This window comes from Desarmillaria tabescens, assembly GCF_030435595.1.
Source record: "Desarmillaria tabescens strain CCBAS 213 chromosome Unknown EV420scaffold_25, whole genome shotgun sequence".
Lineage (NCBI taxonomy): Eukaryota > Fungi > Basidiomycota > Agaricomycetes > Agaricales > Physalacriaceae > Desarmillaria > Desarmillaria tabescens.
Genome location: NW_026848324.1, coordinates 607,773 through 623,827, shown reverse-complemented (window position 1 = coordinate 623,827; position 16,055 = coordinate 607,773). Strand labels below are relative to the sequence as shown.

At 48.3% G+C, this 16,055-nt stretch overlaps 7 protein-coding genes across 7 annotated transcripts; 5 read left to right on the top strand and 2 right to left on the bottom strand.

Moving 5' to 3' along the window:
- Position 1: 1 nt before the first annotated feature.
- On the bottom strand, positions 2-2,270 carry EV420DRAFT_578132 (uncharacterized protein). The gene is made up of 20 exons (XM_060482656.1): positions 2,170-2,270; positions 1,957-2,099; positions 1,890-1,908; positions 1,811-1,828; positions 1,719-1,752; positions 1,649-1,662; positions 1,557-1,597; positions 1,448-1,499; positions 1,384-1,393; positions 1,316-1,333; positions 1,202-1,253; positions 1,120-1,154; positions 1,032-1,056; positions 960-971; positions 886-901; positions 787-832; positions 619-731; positions 484-571; positions 289-432; positions 2-234 (listed from the first exon to the last, which is right to left on the bottom strand). Exons 2-20 carry the CDS (start codon positions 2,051-2,053, stop codon positions 91-93), a joined length of 978 nt encoding a protein of 325 aa, XP_060329092.1. The 5' UTR covers positions 2,054-2,099; positions 2,170-2,270; the 3' UTR covers positions 2-90.
- A 1,694-nt stretch (positions 2,271-3,964) lies between these two features.
- Positions 3,965-4,767, top strand: EV420DRAFT_1644799 (ribonuclease H-like domain-containing protein; the record flags this gene model as incomplete). The annotated part of the gene is made up of 2 exons (XM_060477693.1): positions 3,965-4,525; positions 4,576-4,767. 2 exons carry the CDS (start codon positions 3,965-3,967, stop codon positions 4,765-4,767), a joined length of 753 nt encoding a protein of 250 aa, XP_060329091.1.
- A 796-nt stretch (positions 4,768-5,563) lies between these two features.
- On the top strand, positions 5,564-6,446 carry EV420DRAFT_1336496 (uncharacterized protein; the record flags this gene model as incomplete). Its single annotated transcript, XM_060468875.1, has 3 exons — positions 5,564-5,690; positions 5,739-5,902; positions 5,954-6,446. Coding segments are annotated over exons 1-3 (690 nt in total), but the record flags the coding sequence as incomplete, so codon positions are not given.
- Positions 6,447-8,720: 2,274 nt separating this feature from the next.
- EV420DRAFT_1621398 (HAD-like domain-containing protein) lies at positions 8,721-9,679 on the bottom strand (the record flags this gene model as incomplete). The annotated part of the gene is made up of 5 exons (XM_060475691.1): positions 8,721-8,854; positions 8,904-9,374; positions 9,424-9,489; positions 9,543-9,566; positions 9,637-9,679. The coding sequence occupies 5 exons, from the start codon at positions 9,677-9,679 to the stop codon at positions 8,721-8,723; spliced, it is 738 nt and encodes a 245-aa protein (XP_060329089.1).
- Positions 9,680-10,220: 541 nt separating this feature from the next.
- Positions 10,221-13,306, top strand: EV420DRAFT_1481411 (uncharacterized protein; the record flags this gene model as incomplete). The annotated part of the gene is made up of 12 exons (XM_060469765.1): positions 10,221-10,306; positions 10,358-10,507; positions 10,542-10,686; positions 10,817-10,883; positions 10,924-11,023; positions 11,059-11,089; positions 11,243-11,340; positions 11,385-11,482; positions 11,682-11,707; positions 12,458-12,529; positions 12,907-13,027; positions 13,059-13,306. 12 exons carry the CDS (start codon positions 10,221-10,223, stop codon positions 13,304-13,306), a joined length of 1,242 nt encoding a protein of 413 aa, XP_060329088.1.
- Positions 13,307-14,440: 1,134 nt separating this feature from the next.
- EV420DRAFT_578377 (uncharacterized protein) lies at positions 14,441-15,425 on the top strand. The gene is made up of 2 exons (XM_060482657.1): positions 14,441-15,283; positions 15,335-15,425. Exon 1 carries the CDS (start codon positions 14,681-14,683, stop codon positions 15,005-15,007), a length of 327 nt encoding a protein of 108 aa, XP_060329086.1. The 5' UTR covers positions 14,441-14,680; the 3' UTR covers positions 15,008-15,283; positions 15,335-15,425.
- On the top strand, positions 15,095-15,391 carry EV420DRAFT_1644796 (uncharacterized protein; the record flags this gene model as incomplete). Its single annotated transcript, XM_060477692.1, has 2 exons — positions 15,095-15,283; positions 15,335-15,391. The coding sequence occupies 2 exons, from the start codon at positions 15,095-15,097 to the stop codon at positions 15,389-15,391; spliced, it is 246 nt and encodes an 81-aa protein (XP_060329087.1).
- Positions 15,426-16,055: the final 630 nt, after the last annotated feature.

Genomic DNA, 16,055 nt, shown 5'->3' with positions numbered 1-16,055 from the left:
TTATTTGGGCTTGACGGTCGGGATACTAACAAGGAACGCTGCTGGAATCGATGGCCACATTATTAGGATACATTTAGTATGTCCAGAACTTCAAACGATGTTCAGACAGTCATTTCCTTCCGTCGACTCCTCGGGACCGACTTTGTACGACGCCAATTCCAGTCCATGCGGTGTTCCACGAAGATTAGAGCAAACGCCTTGAGAATCATGACTTGCGAATTGAAGTCCGGATTCCTAGAGTCCGCTCAGAATGAGAACTTGGCAAAATTTGTAGAGTCTACAAAGTACCTTTGGGATATAGATATGTCGTCCATTATTCACGCTTTGAATATACGGTCGCGCATTGATCGATGCGAGCACGGTGTTACAGTAAACAGGTGAGAGAAAGAAATAGAGTCCCGCATAGAGATAGTAGGTCGGATACGCCAGTAACTAGGGACAGTGAACTCGGTGGTTCGTATCATAAGATATTTCAATTCGTACCATGACCAAAGTAATGATGGCTATGATGGCTGGCCAGGAGCCCGTGTTGATAGAGAAGAGGGTGAGCCGGTGAATCATAGAACGCGTCCTTGGAGTGGCGATTAGATGGGAGGAACGAGAGATCGAGTAACATACCCCTTGGTTGCGATGCCAATACGAAGGTATCTTCGCCAGAGGAATAAGCACATCGTGACGGCGATGAATAGATCTACAACGGCGCCGTCGATGAAGTATGCGATGGCGATGCCCTGGATCAGCATGAGAACTCGCGACAACTGAATATTCCGAAATTTAGGTTCTCGCCTTGCTAGTAGAGGTTGTAAACTGCAGTTTGTCTGTCGCTGGAAGGCTATCATGATATTGTCAATCAAGTGATAAATGAAACCAGCATCAGAGGCTCACTTGATAGCCATGAAAACTATACATATTAGGGTCAAGGCTCGACACATGGCGTAGAAATGTTTCTCTATACTCACTGATTCCGTCGACTAGACGGTATAAATTCTTCAATATGTGTCGATACAAGAGCTAACTGAAAATTCACTCACTAAGTTGGAATAGGATGGCAGGTGCCTTCGGGAGTTAATATTTGAGGAATAAGTGCACGAGTGGAAGGGGTAAAAAGGAAACGCATACGAGGAAGGAAATGATAAGTTTGCTTTTATTACTGACTGAAGAAATATTAAATCCCATCGTTATTGGAGCAATATAGTCTTACACATCCAGATTCGGTACGAAAAAAACCCTTGGGCAGGCGTGGTGACCAGAATCTGCAAAGTCAGAAGGACAATGAGTATGCAAGATATACGGAGGATCAAGGCGATTTCCTAACCGTGAAAAGGATTTGAATCTGGGGCAAATCAGAGAGGTTAAATTCATTCATAATGATTGAATACCGACTAGATACTCCCTGCAGACCGGGATGCTTTAACGACCAACGGATCTCTGAGCTGGAGGGACATACCAGCTAATATGATCTGTACTTGCTGTTGCATTGTCGCGTATCGCTTTGTACACTAGATGACACTCACTCAGTTAAAACGTCCGATGAGATATTACAAACTAACACTTACCTCCGGAAATAAGAAGACCTTGATGCACTGTATCCATGGACCTATTCATAGAAATCAAAAATACTGCGGAAACATGGCGAATGAGGCCTGACCAGAGCCAGATAACCTACGAGTAGAGCGTCATGAGTCAGCCAGTGAGCACCAGACAGCTAAATGCCGTACCAAACCCTTGATGTAACAACTATCTTCCTGTGTACTGCTGTGAAAAATGCAATCGTTAACATGGGAGCTCATCGGTTCTGCGTGGATCATACTTGAAAAAGTAAAGAAAACTGAGCGACAGACAGATCCCTATGAGTTGATCGTGGCGTATGTACGGATGAGAAGACCGACATTTGCAAGCAGGATATTCCTGTCTTTGTATTGAGCAACGAAGATGACAACAGACACGTTCACTTACCCCAAAGAGCCATGGTGAACAAGATTGCTAAAACTTCGATACCAGAGAACAGGAGGAAGTCCGGCGTTGGAGAAAGGTGGACTGTGGCAGGAGACATCGCGTAATGTGTGTGTTGGAAGGAAGAGTGTTCGATAGACTTGACGCTGGGTGTTTTTAAGCGTGCCGATGATCTTTTTTTAGATGGCGGTTACTGATTGGCCTTAGACATCCTACCCTAATATCAGATACTGGGCGCCGCCATCTGGTTCTTGGGATCATGATCTTGATATCATGACCATAAGTAGAACACGTCGAGTCAGTTTCTTGAGACAGGTCCTTGTACGGAGTGTCCACTTCGTTTGGCTGAACCCAGCTACTCCTAAGCGATCAGTGCTGCCTGGGGAGGAAATCACTTTCATGATATATCCCGGCTGGAATTCTGCAAAGCACACCGTGACGCAGGAAAGATCAATCATTTTGCAACTTGAATCACTGAAAAACTGGACTCGTTACCGGACACCTGACACGCTTATTTAGAAGCCGAAAGGTACCAGGAAATGCGCACGAAATTTCGATGGGAGTATGAGAGGCCGGAAGCCGCGAGGCATTTGTTCACTCTTGGACAAGACAGGTTAAGCGGTACGCTGAAATCTAGTAGCCAACCCAAATAGCAAAGCACAAAAGTGTTAGACGGCGACGACCAAGTTCATGGGAAGAAACTTGAACTTACTTAGTCCGATCAGCCGGAAGCCCCTCCAATTTCTAGTTCGTACCAGGGGCCACACATTGAACCGTATTTGCTACGATTTATATTGTCCGATCCCCTATGAACGGGAAATATATTACCTCACAACATGTTCGCGGCAGATACGGTTTGTCGAAGATTCGCTTCTATCATCTCGAGTCCTGGGTAGGCGGGACTGGATTTGAAGGCCCAAGAAGTTCTCTCCAGGCGATGTGTTCGGAATGGCTCTTTGAACTCACTACCTTGAGCAAAACATGACGTTCCGATACTCTGCTTTGCTGTACATGAGTAAACGAATCTACTGTCTAAAGAGAGGTCTTACCTCACAAACTCTGCTTGATAGAATTCAAATCAGCGAAATCAACTCCCAAGGGAGTGTCCTTCCCTTCCGGCTTCATCGTTTAACTCGTCAGTTGCAGTACGGGCTTCTCCGCACTGCAACAAGCATCGTAGACCCTTCGCGCTGTTGCGCGCGAGAGCTTTGGTAGTAACCTTGCCAAAAGATAGAAGATCAGATATGAATGCAAAGGACAATAGCCTTACATTTCCGTCAGTATCTTCTGATATACCTGAAGATGCGCCCGTATATCCTTTTTGATGAATGATATCGGATACCACCCCGCCCCAAAGGCATCGCAGGGGCTTGACCATTCCCTCCCCCTACTAATAATAGGGCAATCCGACCGATTCACGTCCCGGGGGAGTCCGCAGGATCAGATTGAGAAGATATGCGGGACGACTCGTGAGAGAAACTCCAGACGTAGAAGAAAGCCGGAAGTCAAGTCACTGGCCGGACAACTATCCCAATGAAGACTCCGAATCTTGGTGTCGTTTTCCAGGCATCGATACTGACATTACAGTTGCCAGAGTAGCCCATCTACGCTCTCGCATCCCCCAATCTGCGACCCTCGATATCCACAGTATGTGGAGAAAGCCCGAATAGCCTCATATCAGTGCTGTCATATGGGAAGTTTAGTGTAGATGGGCAGCTATTTCTGCCCTTTGACATTGTGAGAACCATTTCGCACAAACAGGAGTGTTCGCGTTCAGTGGGCGGCCAGGCGAGTGGTCATCCTCAACCATGTCTCTTCTAGTCCTCATCTTCCACGTCTATTTTTAGTGCTGCTAGATCCGATCCCAATCACAAAGGATCACCGTGAATCCCAGCGACTTCTAGCGAAGAAGAGCGGGCGATTCTAGAGGATTCGATATCTCAATTCGGTTCCCCCCGATATCGATATGGATCGAACACGAGGTGAGTCTCCTTCATTGTGTTATACACCCATGAATCTTGAACATAGTCCTGGAGAGGAAGGAGTCTTCGCTCGCAGGTTCCTTTTGTGCGAACGACTCGCCAGGGACTTCTCCCTCGATGAGCTAATCACTCAATGCGCCTGCTGTGATACATATTTCGTGGCGTGTTGCTACCACGGGACCTTCAAAGGGGATCTATCTCCCTGTAAGAACTTCAGACTCATCTTCGTCGATGGGGCGTGTTCTAATAATGGGCAAGCGGATGCGACGGCAGGGATTGGGATTGTTATGGGAAGCAGCGAGAGCAACCAGTGGGGTATTCCCATTGACGACACGTTGGATCCGGGTGCCAAGAGGACCAGTCAACGTGCGGAGCTGTTGGCTGCCCTTGAAGGACTCGAGATGATGCGTATGCGGTACTTTGAGACGGATGTGGAAGAATACCGCAACATGAAGAGGCACGAATTACAGACGTTCAAGACCCATAACGCGAGAGACAGCTCTGGTCTGGTGACTCATCCTCAATGGATCATTGCATCCGACTCGGAGAATGTTGTGTTGGGCATGACAGAGTGGTTACCCAAATGGAAGGTACGCATGCCTTACAGGTTCCCGACCCGCAGCTAACTAGCTAGCATCAGAGGAAAGGAATGCGCAGGTCCCAAGGAAAGCGGCCTGCGAATCTTGATCTTTACTTGAAGTTGGATGAAGCTATCAGTTTTGTGGAGAGGAAGGGTTTTGATGTGGGATTTTGGAAAATTCCTCGAGAGGGGAACACTAACGCCGACGAGTTGGCGAAGATGGCTAGTCGTGTCGCGGCCATGGCTTCTTGAAGTGTAACTCTCTTCTCAGTATTTACAGCCACGTAAGTACGATAGATATTATATCTACAAGAACGTTCAGCAAATACTTACAGTGAGTTATGGAAAGTAGGACAATCTAACGCACGCAAGACCAGTACGACTCCTTGTCATAGGGCGAAGGCCCTATGTGTCTAGAATGAAACCTCGTACGGCGTCTGCATTTTATTTTCTAGCATAGTCCACACCCAGGACGTCATTGCTATCCAGTAGATGCGTCGCTGGGATTCCATCCAGTGCATTATTTAATGTTCGATAGAGATAACGTATCAACGCACCGTTCATGCTGGATTATTTGCCAGATTGCACGCAGCAAATCCATCCTCGAACACTATTCTCTCCATCCTAGGCAAATCATTGAATGTTGAAGCTGAAGCTTGCAGAGAGAACGAGATCCGGTGCAACCAAGACAAAATAGCACAACAGGACGTTGACCGATGGAGGATCGAGATTTCTGAAATCCACACGTGCTCGGAAACGAGCTCCTTGCTGTGGGCCTAGACTTCGCTCAAAATTCTGTCGTCAAACCGCCATGGTCTCTGTCTCTGTGCTTGCCAGCCTTTCCTCCACTAAAAAATGGCACGACTTTGGTGAAGACTTCGCTGTTACCGGGATCGTGGGAGAGGAAATGTAGGCGCTTAAGAAGGCGCCTTATACAGCTCCTTACACTCTGAATCTGACTCCCATGCCTTCTGTTCATACTGTCCAGGACAATGATAACGACAATCGTTCGTCGGCATCCAACGGCTATGATGGTGAACCTCATTCAAGGACAACTCATATCTCCCAGGACCACGATCCAGAGGTCGAGAATCTGACGTCTTATTCCCGCCGTCGACGGCGCAAGTCGAGGCGCAGGACAATGGGCATGGAGCGTCCTGAGTATATTGTCAGAGGTATGTCTGTTCTTCTCTTCTATGGCTTACGTCTAATGAAGAGCCTAGGGAATGATCCATTTGACTACGAACAGAAATTCCCAGAGGATAAACAGTACGAGGAGCTGGGCCCAACAGCTAGGGTGTGGAGAACATACCTCGAAGAATGTGCTCCATTTGATAGCGAGATGGTGGAAGGGTGGAGAGATGGGTTAGACGTTCTCCTCGTCTTCGTGAGTACATTTGCCTAGGAATTAAGAATCCTTTCATTGATTGAAGAAAAGGCTGGTCTTTTCTCAGCGGTTGTTACAACATTTGTTGCTCAGACGTCACAGAGCCTCCAAGTCGATTACGGCAAGGTCACTACTTTACTTTTAATTGAGCTCATCAATGTCCAACGCTCGGCATCGAACGGTTCCCTCGTAAACGATGTCCCTCGCTCAGACCTCGCTTTTCGTCCCTCAACGTCCGACTCGTGGGTCAATGGCTTGTGGTTCACCAGTCTCTCACTGAGTCTCGCTACTGCGCTGTTCGCTGTCTTGACAAAACAGTGGATCCACCAGTACATGTCCGTGCCTTCAGGAACACCACGGGACAGATGCCGTGTGCGCCATTTCCGGTACATGGGTCTGCAGCAATGGGGTGTAGCCTTCATTATTGGACTCCTTCCTGTCCTGATGAGCATATCGCTTGCTGTATTCCTTGTGGGATTGGTTCTTTTTATCATCCCCTTGCGGGTGTCTATTGCCAGTGTCGTTGGAGCAATCACGTTTATATCATTTTCGGCCTATATCGTCACCAACTTCCTTCCGATCTTATACCCTTCATGTCCTTACAAGACTCCGCTGTCACAGTACATATTCCCTCTCTACACCTATATCTTGCACAATGGCCTTTTCAACTGGGTGATGTCTCCGATCTCCAAACTTTGGGTGGGGCCACTCCATAATTCAACCTCTGATGCCCCTGCGGTTCGCACGCTAAGGGGTGCTGAACGTGCGGCTGTGGATGCTAGTGCCGATGAAACAGACGTGCAAGCCCTTTCTTGGCTCATTCATATGTCGTCGAACCCCAGCGTGGAGAAGATTGTGATAGAATCGACGAGTGCTTTGCCGCTCCAGTCTGTGCGTTCTCTCGAGCGCCATATAGCCCACATCTCTTTCGCATGTTCTACAGCTCTCAATACCCTTGTCCGCAGACCAGATATCTCCATGCATGAAAGTCAAGTGGATCGTCTTCTTCGAGCCCATGTCCGCTTCACGGACGAGTCCATTCTTTTAGGACAACCACGACCTGCGAAGGAATGCTTCTCCCCTACCATTTACGCAGAGATTTTGTCTATTCACCCATTTTGTGAAACGCAGATCAGAGAACTGATCATATCCAACTTGAAAGCCGTACCCGATGACCCTACCGCTCTTCGCTTACAGCCCATAGTATGGGCACATCTCCTTCAGAAGCTCCTCCCATTCGTTCCTGACAACCTCGAAGTGATGCAGATATTATTCACAATGATACCATCGTCATATTGGAGTACTGATTTTACTCTCCCTACTCAATTCATTGAGTATAGTGGTAAAAAAATCCTTTATGGAGATACCGCCGCGACTACCTTTGGGACGGCGATTGAAAAGTCTTTATACCCATATGTCGCTGAAGTCATACTTCAAGATCATCGGCGCACCATGTTCCCCCTGAATCCCACCTATGTATTTCCCTCTCAGGATTCACGACTCTATCTTCTCTTGAGCATGGCCAACTCACCCTCTATACGAAGCATGCCCATCTCCACCTCTCCTGTCTATGACAGTCTGTTTATGAGGATAATGCGAGGCATTGGTGACTTCCTGGGCGTGAAATCACTTCAATCATATGACGGCGACATACCTACCGTCCCCTTAGACAATAATCGTCATGCTGTCCTGAAACTCCTACACACGCTGATCTCGTTGGTTGAATTCGACGATGCTTTACCTCTCCCCGAGCGAAACTTTGTCTTGATGATTTTCCTTCGCATTCTAAATTCCACATCACCTCGCCCACCATTCCTTGACAAAGACTGGTGCACACCACGGTTGGCCACCAAATTTGTGCGAATCGCTTTGGAGGACCCTTCACAGCAACATTCTAATGCCTATGAACTGGGTACTTATTTCTTCCGGTCCACCTCCTTCACCAACGAGACTATGGCTTATTTTGTATCATGTTTTTTTAAACACTTGCGCACACACGACTCCAGTCTTGCTCTCTTTAGATTTTTGTACTTGATCGTCTCCGGACTGGCATCCGAAGATTTTGATATTCATATACGCCAGCAATCGCTGGAATACTTGTATGAGCCCGACAATCTGTTCACTTCTTGCACTACCCTCATTCAGTGGTGTCATTCCCAGGCTCTTCGTCGTCTCGCTCTCCTCTGTCCCAAGGCCCCTGCCTGGTCCGGCTGTCTACAACGGCTGCAAGACTTTGAATTCCAGGAAGTGGCATGGTATCGGCCCAATGATATGCGTCGTGTCTTGGCCAATTTCAAAGCATTTATTGAAGGTGGATGTGTGGGTGCATTTGGAAAGGATGACGAGGCGTCTCCCAATCCCGTGCGACTAGCTCAAGGAGAAAGCCACAATTCTCCACAGCATCTGGGGTCAACGGTGTGGCGTAGGGTCCGGCGCTTTATTGCAGGAGAACCTGGCCATGAGGAGATAGAATTATCGAGTAATGGTGCCAGAGTGTAGTCTACGTGACGCTCTGACTATCATACTAAATATCACTGTAGGGAGTACATTGATACGAATGCGGAGGCACCAATTAGCTATGTGGAATGCGCGTGTCTCAAGAGAAGTGACCTCGGGTCTCTTGGTATTTATAAGAGATGATATCGTTGCCTTAAGAGTCAACCAAGGCCAACGGGTTGACAAAAAAGGCTACTTGTGTCACAGCTGTTTGAAATGGAACTTCTTTCTTGGCTGGCATCGATAGCTAAGATACTGTATATATGTCTAAATGGAGTTTTAGTAAGGTTATGAAACGCAGAGTACACACATATAAGTAAGACTACGATTCCTTGTCATAAGCTGGAAGGCCCCATTTCTCGGGAGTGAGATCCTCGATGGACCCGAGGGTGACATCTGCCTTTTCGTCTCCAGTATATTCCACGCACAGAAGATTGCTATCCGGTACCCACACCACTGGACACAGTCAGTATCGATATTTAGTAGAAAGAGCGTATGAACACACCGTTCATCCCCGCTCGCTTCCCAGCTTGCACGCCGGCAAATCCATCTTCAAATACCAGACCTTTCTGCCTCTCCGTTATTTGGTCTACCGAAGCCAGCCCTGGTTCACCTACATCCCTGCCCAACAACTCTCTAGCCGCGACCAAGAAAATGTCCGGCGCCGGCTTTCCCTTCATAGCGTTTCCTCCCCACCTCTCATCATCAGCGCATACGACGTTCCCTTCAAAACACTCAAATACGTCGCCTAGATGACCCGTCTTTTTCTCATACCTCAGCCGCCCGGAGCTAGTCGCTACAGCGATAGGAATCCTATGCTTTCGAAGGTGTTGTACGAGCTTACGCACACCGGGAAGAAGGGGGACAGAGGGCAAGAGTTTATCTTGGAGGATATTCTTCTGCTCGATGTAGGAATCGACGGATAGCGAGATTGAAGGAAAGAAGGAGAGAAGATGCTCAGCCGATGCTCTCTCGGCTATTCAATAATTGTTAGATTTGATAGCAAAAGATATTACTAGACGCACGTTTGCCCATGCACCCTGCTTTTATGTCCCAGGTCATCTCTTTGCCATGCTGGGCCAGGATCTGATCTATCGGTGTAATGTGAGTCCAGTACACGATGTAAGGGACACATCGAACGCACTGGTCACTTCAGTATGAATCCTTTCTGTATCAATCAGCAATCCCGCAAACAAACCGGTGAGGTTTTGGTATATTCTTTATCAAGGGAGACTTACCGTCCATATCAAAAATCACATATTCCACTGTGGTGGCCACCATCTTTGCGGACTTGGAAGTGGGAAGCAAGAATATCGGTGCAACGAGGCTGTCAACGTCCCTAGTCCGACGGACAAGGCATTTGAAGATACATGGTCCATATACGCGCCATAATCATCCTGGCATATAGAGTTTAATGGCATTCTCGCAACCTAAAGCCGGGACCACGACAAAATGACACAGTGAGGGGAAGGACGAGGATGGTGGTGGTGGCGGCGGCGGCGGTGGTATTACCGGCGCCAGGTCCCAATAAGGAACGGCCGGGTCCACAGCCCTGACATGGCGAACTATGTGCTGTGGCTGCGAAGGCTCATACCACTGTAATCACACTGTTGAGTGTGTCTCGCGGAGTAGAGACTCTTCGCAGGGTGCTAAAGTGGATAGCCAAACGAGGGGATTGCGAAAGATTGAAATTTCAGGAATCAAAGTATTTATGGATGATACAGCAGTGTACAGTTTACAGCTCGAAACATGTCAAAAACATATTTGGCAAGAGAGGTTAGGATTCGAGTATCATCACTGTCAACGAGAATGTGGAGTCCAAATGAAGCGGATTTCAGCGAAAACGTTGCGAAAGAAGTGGGAACGCAAATCCGTCAAGTCGTCGGTTCCATCGCAGTACGACAAAACGTGTGCCTCATCCTCAACGTCTGAATAACAATACGGCACAAACGCTGACAGCGAGGAATGGGAGGACGTCATCGTTTCGCCCATCGGAGGACCTCCACGGCGTGTATATGAGAAGATGCCAATGAACGCACGAGCACTTTTTAATGGGCAGGAATTCCTAAGAAGGTCATGGAATGACGGACGAGCGACAATGCAGAAAAAGTAGACGTGCTTGGATTTGCTCATCTATTCAAAGGGACACATACATATGGGAAATTGCGAGACAGGCCATGCCGCTGGAATCAAACAAGTGTATACAATGGACAAACATCGTGCACGGTGCCATAAGTGTTGCGAAACTGGTGAAATCGTACACGAAACAACCGAGTACCACTGCACAGGTGAGATCCTTCGCAAAGGATACCACCTGCGGACATAACAATTGAGGTCGTCAAAGCGCAAGCTTCCGAACTGTAGTTGGAAGGGGAAGAGGGCCAGCGCAGATGAGCAGGAATCAGGATGGGGATGTAGACGATGCGTGACATAGCCAATGAAGGCGGCAGATGGCAAGTGGCATTCCTTGGGAGTACGAAGATTGGTGAGTGGAGGTAATCTGCGATCATTTGAGGATGGGGTAGCTGGGAAAGAGGACTCGAGCGGAGTATCTGGACGTGAAAAAGGGAAACAGGCAGCCATGGGTGTACGAGAGGTGGTAGTTGAGTTGGTCGATGGTAGGGGGTATAATTGCTATGGGAATGAACACGGATATCCAGCACCTTCCGCAAGTCCTCCGCACCAGCAAAGGTGAGACAGATGTGCCCGAGGGTCTGAAAGTCGGCTTGAAGAAAGGAAATCGTATGCAGGACATCGGCGAAAACATGAAAGCGGGTTTGATGGGCGATGAGATTTCTAATTGTCAGACATGGTGCACGGGCCATGGGCTGATAACCAACACAGACGTCAGTCGAGCAACGGGCTCGGCACGAATCCTCTCATAAGGGCGAGGTGGAACCTCCAGTAAGAAGCTCATGGGAAGAGGAAAAGACGAGCATCAGGTGTATCGTAACGATGACACTAATCCTCTCATGGTGGTGATCAGGATAGAAGTGTACATAGGTGTTACTAATATGTACGTGGGTTGGGCGCCAAAATTTGCCAGAGTTAGGGCTGAGCGTCGGAAAGCTGTGATGGGAAAAAGTAAAACCGAAGTTGCGAATTTTGTCTGTTTGTCGACGAGGTGAACAGAGTAGAAGCAGTGGTGCATGTCGGGGCTTGAAAATCGCCATGACTTGAGGCGACTTTGCTTAGTAAAGTGAGGCGGGTGGGTGCCGTTCCAACTATTGCCATCGCTGAAAGACACAAGTGACTTCGAATTAACCTCGTCGATATTTAACAGGTAATGTCCGAGACCTAGAAGGGGAGGTATGCCCGACCTTCTCCAGGCGTTGGCACGTCCAAGTCTCGACATGAGAGTCAAAGCTGAAGAACACCTATCTCCGTGAAACCTGAGAGGCATCACGTTCTGGGGTTGGGGGAGGAGAGACGGACAGAGCGAATATACCTCATAACAATCGGGTCAGGTCTATGTGGCATGCCATTGTCGAGAGTGTACATGGGGAAGACACCGGAAGGTATTGTGATTTGTCGGCGGATCAGAAAGTGGGAAGCAGCGACAACTATCGCAAGACTAGGGAGAGTCGCATGCTATGTCCATAGCGTCCGTATGGGAGTCTTGGTAGGAACTTGGGTTGGTTATGACGAGTACTTGATGTAGTAAAATTAACGTCTTGGGACTATGATGATGCGGCGGAGGTGTTAACATTCATGGCGTTGTCGTAATCAAGCTGGTTGAATGCCATATATCACTAGTAGAAGCCGTACAGGAAGACGCGAAAGGAGGCAGCGCACTGCTTCCAGATCATGGCTGACTCGACATGAACTACTTGAGGGTCCTCACCGGTCACCTACGAGAGACTGAGAGAATCACCTAGCAGCACAACCACCTTTTCCCCATCGCATATGGCCTCTCCTTTGCCTTCCCATAATTCCAGAGCGCTGTATGCCATCCAAGACGTCGAAGATGGGGCGATGGGGCGTGCATTTCGTCACGGCTAGGATCGTGATGAAGGAAGCGGGTGTAATGACAGTTGTGATCATCACAGGTCGCTGTAGGAGGGTACGGGAGATTGGTTCCGTCATAGTGTTGTGGTGATCAAGCTAAGGCTGGCAGGGAAGGTGTCTGGGGTACGTGGATTGCATGGACGACGGAGAATCAATGATGACCATGGTGCTGTGAAAAAAAGATAGCGTAGATGTTGCGCATGTCTCCTTGCGATCTCGAAGATACAGCTCTATCATAACAAAGAGTCGTGTCGAATGCATTACGACGACGCTTTCTCCCTTCGAACAGGACGGTGCGGAAAAAACGAACTCCGGGATATATCGAATCCTAGAATCGCAAGGATAGACGGGCGATTGGATGGCAGGAAGAAAGCTGGGTCATGGAGTGTGGTTGACATGCATATCAACTAGGTAAATGGAACGAGTGTCGGGCGACAAGGCAGGCTAGCGTGATTTCTCCGAGCATTGGTGAGGGCTCGAGGAAGTATCGTGTGGGATAGGTTCATGCACTGAAGCCGCGCACCATCCTGTCGAGAAGCAGGAAAGCTTGGTACCCGTCACCTTTGGTCGCGGTCGACTCGGTCGAGTTCCAAAATTTGAAATACACAGTACTGCCGCCACGTGAGCCCTAATTGCACTTAGGACCTGACAGTGAGGACGACGGTTGCTGAGGTCTACAATTCGCGAACTAACACGCGACATGGGTTGGCTCCACAAATCACCACCACCAACGATGATGACGGTGACAACGGCATCTATGATGACACGGCTACCACTGCATTTTCGCGTTTCGCTACCTCGCCGTTGGGTACATGCCGCGACATCATTATACTGCCCCACCGCCTCCAGCTCGTATGTCGCAAGGTTACAGGGCTAGGCAATGGTGCAAATACTGCCTGAATTAACCACGACGACCGATACTGGCAAGCCTCGTCATTGGTGATCCTTGAGGACTTCTTTTTCAAACCGCCTATGGTCTCCGAACTCTGCTTTCCCCACTTTGTCGCCAGGTCAGCTCCTTCAAAAATAGGGCTCGCCCAATGTTAATGAATATTGAACCTACTAAACACTCGTTTCACCATACTACGGAAGAGCGATCATCCAGGCAGGATTCGGAAATGCTCCGATAGAGAAAAAAAAACATGACTCAATGAAAGGGAGGGTTCTCGCACAAATACCACCATGTCTATGGTAGCTGGATCCATAAATGCAAGGTGTGTGTCATGCCCATTCGATCCTGATATTCCTAACCAGTACTCCAGAGACAATCAAGTAGAGCAAGGGACAATTGAGCTAAGATATTTGTCCTACACCTTCTACATCCCAGTCGAATTTCGTACAGGACAACACTGAAGATTTCGATGAAGCACCTCTCAACGCAACTTCCTTGCCGCCTATGGCTGGTATCCACCTTTATCGCATCCAAGCACCATCTCACCGTTCAACAGGATCGCGGTTTCGATGCCTGGGCCCACATGATCAGCGCATGGCTCGTAGAACTCCTCGTCTGGTCTTATCCCTTCTCCTATGGTGTTTTCCTCAATTACACACCTCACATGAGTTCAAAGACTCGTCGTCTACGCTCCTTGCGCTTGTGGGGTCCCTTTCAACGGGACTGATATACCTTTCATCGATAGTGATTTTTCCTGTAATCGCACGATACCTGAAGATGCGCCCATATACCCTTTTTGATGAATGATATCGGATACCACTCCGCCCCAAGGGCATCGCAGGGGCTTTACCATTCCTGCTAGTAGTAAGACAATCCGCCAGATTCATGTACACGCATATCATCACTGTCGCAGGGGAGTCCGCAAGATCAGATTAAGAAGATATGCTGGATAACTTGTGAGAGAAGCTCCAGACGTAGAAGAAAGCCAGAGTCAAGTCAGTAGCCGGACAAATGTTCTAATGAAGACTCCGAATCTTGATGTCGTTTCCGACGTCGATACCGACGTTACGGTCGCCAGAGTAGCTCTTTCCTATGCTTTCACATAGATAGGCTGCTGCTTCTGCCCTATAGCATTGTGAGAAACATTTCGCATAAACAGGAGTGCTCACGTTCAGTGGGCTACCAGACAAGTGTTCATCCTCAACCATGTCTCTTCTAGCCCTTGTCTTCCACGTCAGTTTCAAGCACCGGATTATAGTGCTGCTGGATCCTGTCCCAGTTCATTCACAAAGGAGCACCATACATCCCAGCAACATATAGCAAAGGAAAGCGGGCGATTCTAGAGGATTCGATATCTCAATTCGGTTCCCCCCGATATCGATATGGATCAAACACGAGGTGGATCTCCTTCATTGTGTTGTACACTCATGGATCTTGAACATAGTCCTAGACATGAAGGAATCTTTGCTCGCAGGTTCCTTTTGTGTGAACGACTGGCCAGGGACTTCTCCCTCGGTGAGCTAATCACTCAATCCACCTGCTGTGATACATATTTCGTGGCGTGTTGCTACCACCGGACCTTCAAAGGGGACCTATTTCCCTGTCACAACTTCAGGCTCATCTTCATCGAAGGGGCGTGTTCTAATAATGGGCAAGTGGTCGCGACCGCAGGGATTTGGATTGGTATGGAAGGCTGTGAGAGGGACTAGTGGAGCATTCCTGGCGATAAATTGGATCTGGGCGCTAAGAGGAGCAGTCAACGTGCGGAGCTGTTGGCTGCCCTTGAAGGACTCGAGATGATGCGTAAGCAGCACTTTGAGACGGATGTAGAAGAATACCGCAACAAGAAGAGGCATGAATTGCAGACGTTCAAGACCCATAACACGAGAGGCAGCTCGGGTCTGGTGACTCGTCCTCAGTGGATCATTGCATTCGACTCGGAGAATATTGTGTTGGGCATGACGGAGTGGTTACCCAAATGGAAGGTACGCATGCCTTACAGGTTCCCGACCTGCAGCTAACTGGTTTAGTACCAGACGAAAAGAACGCGCGTGTTCAAAGGAAAACTGTGGCCTGCGAATCTTGATAATTAGATGAGGCTATCAGTTTTGCGGAGAGATAGGGTATTGATGCAGGATTTTGGAAAATTCCTTGAGAGTTGAACGTAACGTTGAATACTAAGACCGACGAGTTGACGAAGAAGGCTACTCGCATGTCATGGCTTTGTGAAGTGTGACCCTTACAGTCACGTAAGTACGATAGACGTTATATCTACAGAAACATTTAGCAAATACTTATATAGTAAGTCATAGAAGGCAGAACAATCTAACACACGCGAGAACAGTACGACTCCTTGTCATTTTCGATACGATCTATTTTTTATTTTCTAGCACGGTCCAAAAACCCATGATGACAATGCTATCCAGTACATGCATCACTGGGATTCTGACTGCATTATTTAATGTTCGATAGAGATAACGTATCAGCGCACCGCTCATTCCGGAATCTTTGCCAGATTGCACGCAGCAAATCCATCCTCGAGCACTAGTCTCTTGATCCTATGCAAATGAATGAAAGCTGAGGCTGAATCTTGCAGGGAGAACAAGATCCGGTGCAACGAGGACAAAATAGAACAACAAGAAGGACATTGACCCAAGTGTTGGTCGAAATCTGTGAAATTCACACATGCCTGGAACAAGCTCCTCGCTGTGGGCCTAGACTCTGCTTCGAATTCTGTCGTCCAACAGCCATTGTCCA